The sequence below is a fragment of the Cebus imitator genome, unplaced genomic scaffold (genome assembly GCF_001604975.1).
Source record: "Cebus imitator isolate Cc_AM_T3 unplaced genomic scaffold, Cebus_imitator-1.0 Scaffold39, whole genome shotgun sequence".
In the NCBI taxonomy this organism is placed as follows: Eukaryota; Metazoa; Chordata; class Mammalia; order Primates; family Cebidae; genus Cebus; species Cebus imitator.
This window is the reverse complement of record NW_016107354.1, coordinates 128,175-131,604: the sequence shown is the minus strand read 5'-3', so window position 1 is coordinate 131,604 and position 3,430 is coordinate 128,175. Positions and strand designations below refer to the sequence as shown.

General features: G+C 48.0%; 1 protein-coding gene across 1 annotated transcript; it reads left to right on the top strand.

Moving 5' to 3' along the window:
• Positions 1-2,457: 2,457 nt before the first annotated feature.
• LOC108302214 (40S ribosomal protein SA-like) lies at positions 2,458-3,430 on the top strand. The gene has a single exon (XM_037737467.1). The coding sequence runs from the start codon at positions 2,759-2,761 to the stop codon at positions 3,413-3,415; it is 657 nt and encodes a 218-aa protein (XP_037593395.1). The 5' UTR covers positions 2,458-2,758; the 3' UTR covers positions 3,416-3,430.

The window sequence follows — 3,430 nt, the reverse complement described above, 5'->3', positions numbered from 1 at the left end:
AAAAAAAAAAAAAAAAAAAAAAAAAAAGCTGAACTACATTTGACTAAAGGTATTGTCAAGTCCTCTTACTTGAGAACTAGTCATTGTTTATCTTGAAAACATGGTATTGCAACCTCCCCTATAAACTTGGGAAGAAAGGAGAGGGAGAAATGAACAGAAACCAAGCTTGCAGTGTGCTCAGCATTGATCTCAGGACAGCTGCTCCCTGACCTGCTTCCCCATAGGTACCTGATGCCTGCTGTCCCACAGTCATGTAGCCCCTGTCACAAGATTATTATTCCCCCTAACTTCTCTCAGATCACAGCTTGGACATTACACAACGTTAAGTGTTCCCTTTGAGATATTCCTTCGGGTGTTGATGGAACTGCTGACTCGGCTGACCTGAAGGACCCCACGAGGAGCTGACTCCCCCCAGAATGCAGCTTCTACACCCTGATGATTTCCTCCCCTTGGGATCGCGCCGTTGCACTCCAGCCTGGGCAACAAGAGCAAAACTCCTTCTCAAAAAAAGAAAAAATAATGTGTATTCAATAATAAAACCAGCCCATCACCCTCACCAACCCCTTAAAAGCCCAGCCCAGAACTGCTTGGAGAGAGATTTGAATATCTCCTCCCATCACCTCGCTCAGCACCTCTGCGATCATTAAACTCTCTCTGCTGCGTCCCTGCTGTCTCAGAGTCATGGAGCTGTGACTGCACAGTGGGCATACGAACCTGCTCTTCCTGTAACAATATGGGATTTGAAATTTTATCTTGGCCAGGTGTGGTGGCTCACGTCTGTAATCCCAGTACTTTGGGAAGCCGAGGCAGGTGGATCACAAAGCCAGGAGACCAGCCTGGCCAACATGTTGAAATCCCGTCTCTACTAAAAGTACAAAAATTAGCTGGGTGTGGTAGCTCATGCCTGTAATCCCAGCTACTCAGGAGACTGAGGCAGGAGAATCACTTGAACCCAGGTGGTGGAGGTTGCAGTGAGCTGAGATTGCACCATGGCACTCCAGTCAGGAAAATACAACAAGACTCTGTCTCACAAAAGAAAAGAAAGAAAGTGAGAAAGAGAGAGAGAGAGAAAGACAGGGAGAAAGCGAGAAAGCAAGAGAGAAAGGGAAAGAAAAAGAAATTTTATCTTGGAAACAGGATAATGGTTTCTACCTGCGTGGCTATAATGAAGGATGATATACTTCTTTTTGCCTTTGCAACCTTTTAGCAGATTGCCAGTGATGTGCATCACATTCTAACTTAATGCTTATTCAGGCCAGGTGTGGTGGTGGCTCATGCCTACAATCCCAGCACTTTGGGAGGCCAAGGCAGGTGGATCGCCTGAGGTCAGGAGTTCGAGACCAGCCTGGTCAACATGGTGGTGTATTTTTCGATTTTTTTTTTTTTTTTTGAGATGGAGTTTCACTGTTGTTGCCCAGACTGGAGTGCAATGTCACGATCTCGGCTGACCGCAACCTCCGCCTCCTGGATTCAAGCAATTCTCCTGCCTCAGCCTCCCAAGTAGCTGGGACTACAGGCACGCACCATCATGCCCAGCTAATTTTTGTATTTTTAGTAGAGACGGGGTTTCAGCTTGTTGACCAGGCTGGTCTCGATCTCTTGACCTCGTGATCCACCCGCCTCGGCCTCCCAAAGTGCTGGGATTATAGGCGTGAGCCACCACACCCGGCCAGTGGTGTATTTTTCTACTAAAAACACAAAAAAATTAGCCAGGCATGGTGGTGGGCACCTGTAATCCCAGTTACTGGGGAGCCTGAGGCAAGAGGATCACTTGAACCCGGGAGGTAGAGGTTGCAGTGAGCTGAGATCATGCCGTTGCACTCCAGCCTGGGCAACAAGAGCAAAACTCCTCAAAATAAAAAGAAAAAATAATTCTTGTTCAATAATAAAACCAGCTGAGGCATGGTGGCTTATGCCTGTAATCCCAGCACCAGGAACCTGAGGTGGGAAGATCACTTGAGGTCTGGGGTTCGAGGCCAGCCTGGGCAACATAGCAGGACCCTGTTTCTACAAAAAATAATAATAATTAGTGGGTGTGGTGATGCACACCTGTAGCCCTAGCTACTTAGGAGGCTGATTGAGCCCAGGAGTTCAAGGCTGCAGTGAGCTATGATCTCACCACTTCACTCTTGCCTGGGCAATGGAGAGAGACCCTCTCTCTAAAAATAAGTAAATACATATGAAATTTAAGGCCAGGTGTGGTGGCTTATGTCTGTAATCCTAGCACTTTGGCTTTGGGAGGCCAAGATGGGAGGACCACTTGAGGCTGAGTGTTAAGATCTACCTGGGCAATATAGTAAAACCCCCGACTCTACAAAAAAAATAATAATACATTTAAAAACTTTTTTTTTTTTTTTTTTTTTTTTAAAACATCTATTTTTTTTTTTTTTTTTTTCTAAAAATTTTTGGGATGTACGGACTCTTCCTCAGTCTTCAACTTCTCTTTTTTTTGCCTTTCCGTGCTACCTGCTGAGGGCTCCATACGGCGTTGTACTGGATTCCCATCATAACTTAAAGGGAAACTTTCACAATGTCCGGAGCCCTTGATGTCCTGCAAATGAAGGAGGAGGATGTCCTTAAGTTCCTGGCAGCAGGGACCCATTTAGGGGGCACTAACATTGACTTCCAGATGGAACAGTATATCTAGAAAAGGAAAAGTGATGGCATCTACATCATAAATCTGAAGAGGACCTGGGAGAAGCTTCTCCTGGCAGCTGGTGCCATTGTTGCCGTTGAAAACCCTGCTGATGTCAGTGTTATGTCCTCCAAGAATACTGGCCAGAGGGCCGTGCTGAAGTTTGCTGCTGCCGCTGTAGCCACTCCAATTGCTGGCCGCTTCACTCCTGGAACCTACACCAACCAGATCCAGGCAGCCTTCCGGGAGCCACGGCTGCTTATGGTTACTGACCCAAGGGCTGACCACCAGCATCTCACGGAGGCGTCTTATGTTAACCTACCTACCATTGCTCTGTGTAACACAGATTCTCCTCTGCGCTATGTGGACGTTGCCATCCCATGCAACAACAAGGGAGCTCACTCAGTGGGTTTGATGTGGTGGATGCTGGCTCGGGAAGTTTTGCGCATGCGTGGCACCATTTCCCGTGAACACCCGTGGGAGGTCATGCCTGATCTCTACTTCTGCAGAGACCCTGAAGAGATTGAAAAAGAAGAGCAGGCTGCTGCTGACAAGGCTGTTACCAAGGAGTTTCAGGGCGAATGGACTGCTCCGGCTCCTGAGTTCACGGCTACTCAGCCTGGGGTTGCCGACTGGTCTGAAGGCGGGCAGGTGCCTTCTGTGCCTATCCAGCAGTTCCCTTCTGAAGACTGGAGTGCCCAGCCTGCCACGGAAGACTGGTCTGCAGCTCCCACTGCCCAGGCCACTGAATGGGTAGGAGCAACCACTGAATGGTCTTAAGCTGTTCTTCTGTGG

Coding starts and splice junctions, on each gene's coding strand:
- LOC108302214 (XM_037737467.1), top strand. CDS start 2,759: ATGTCCTCCAAGAATACTGGCCAGAGGGCCGTGCTGAAGTTTGCTGCT.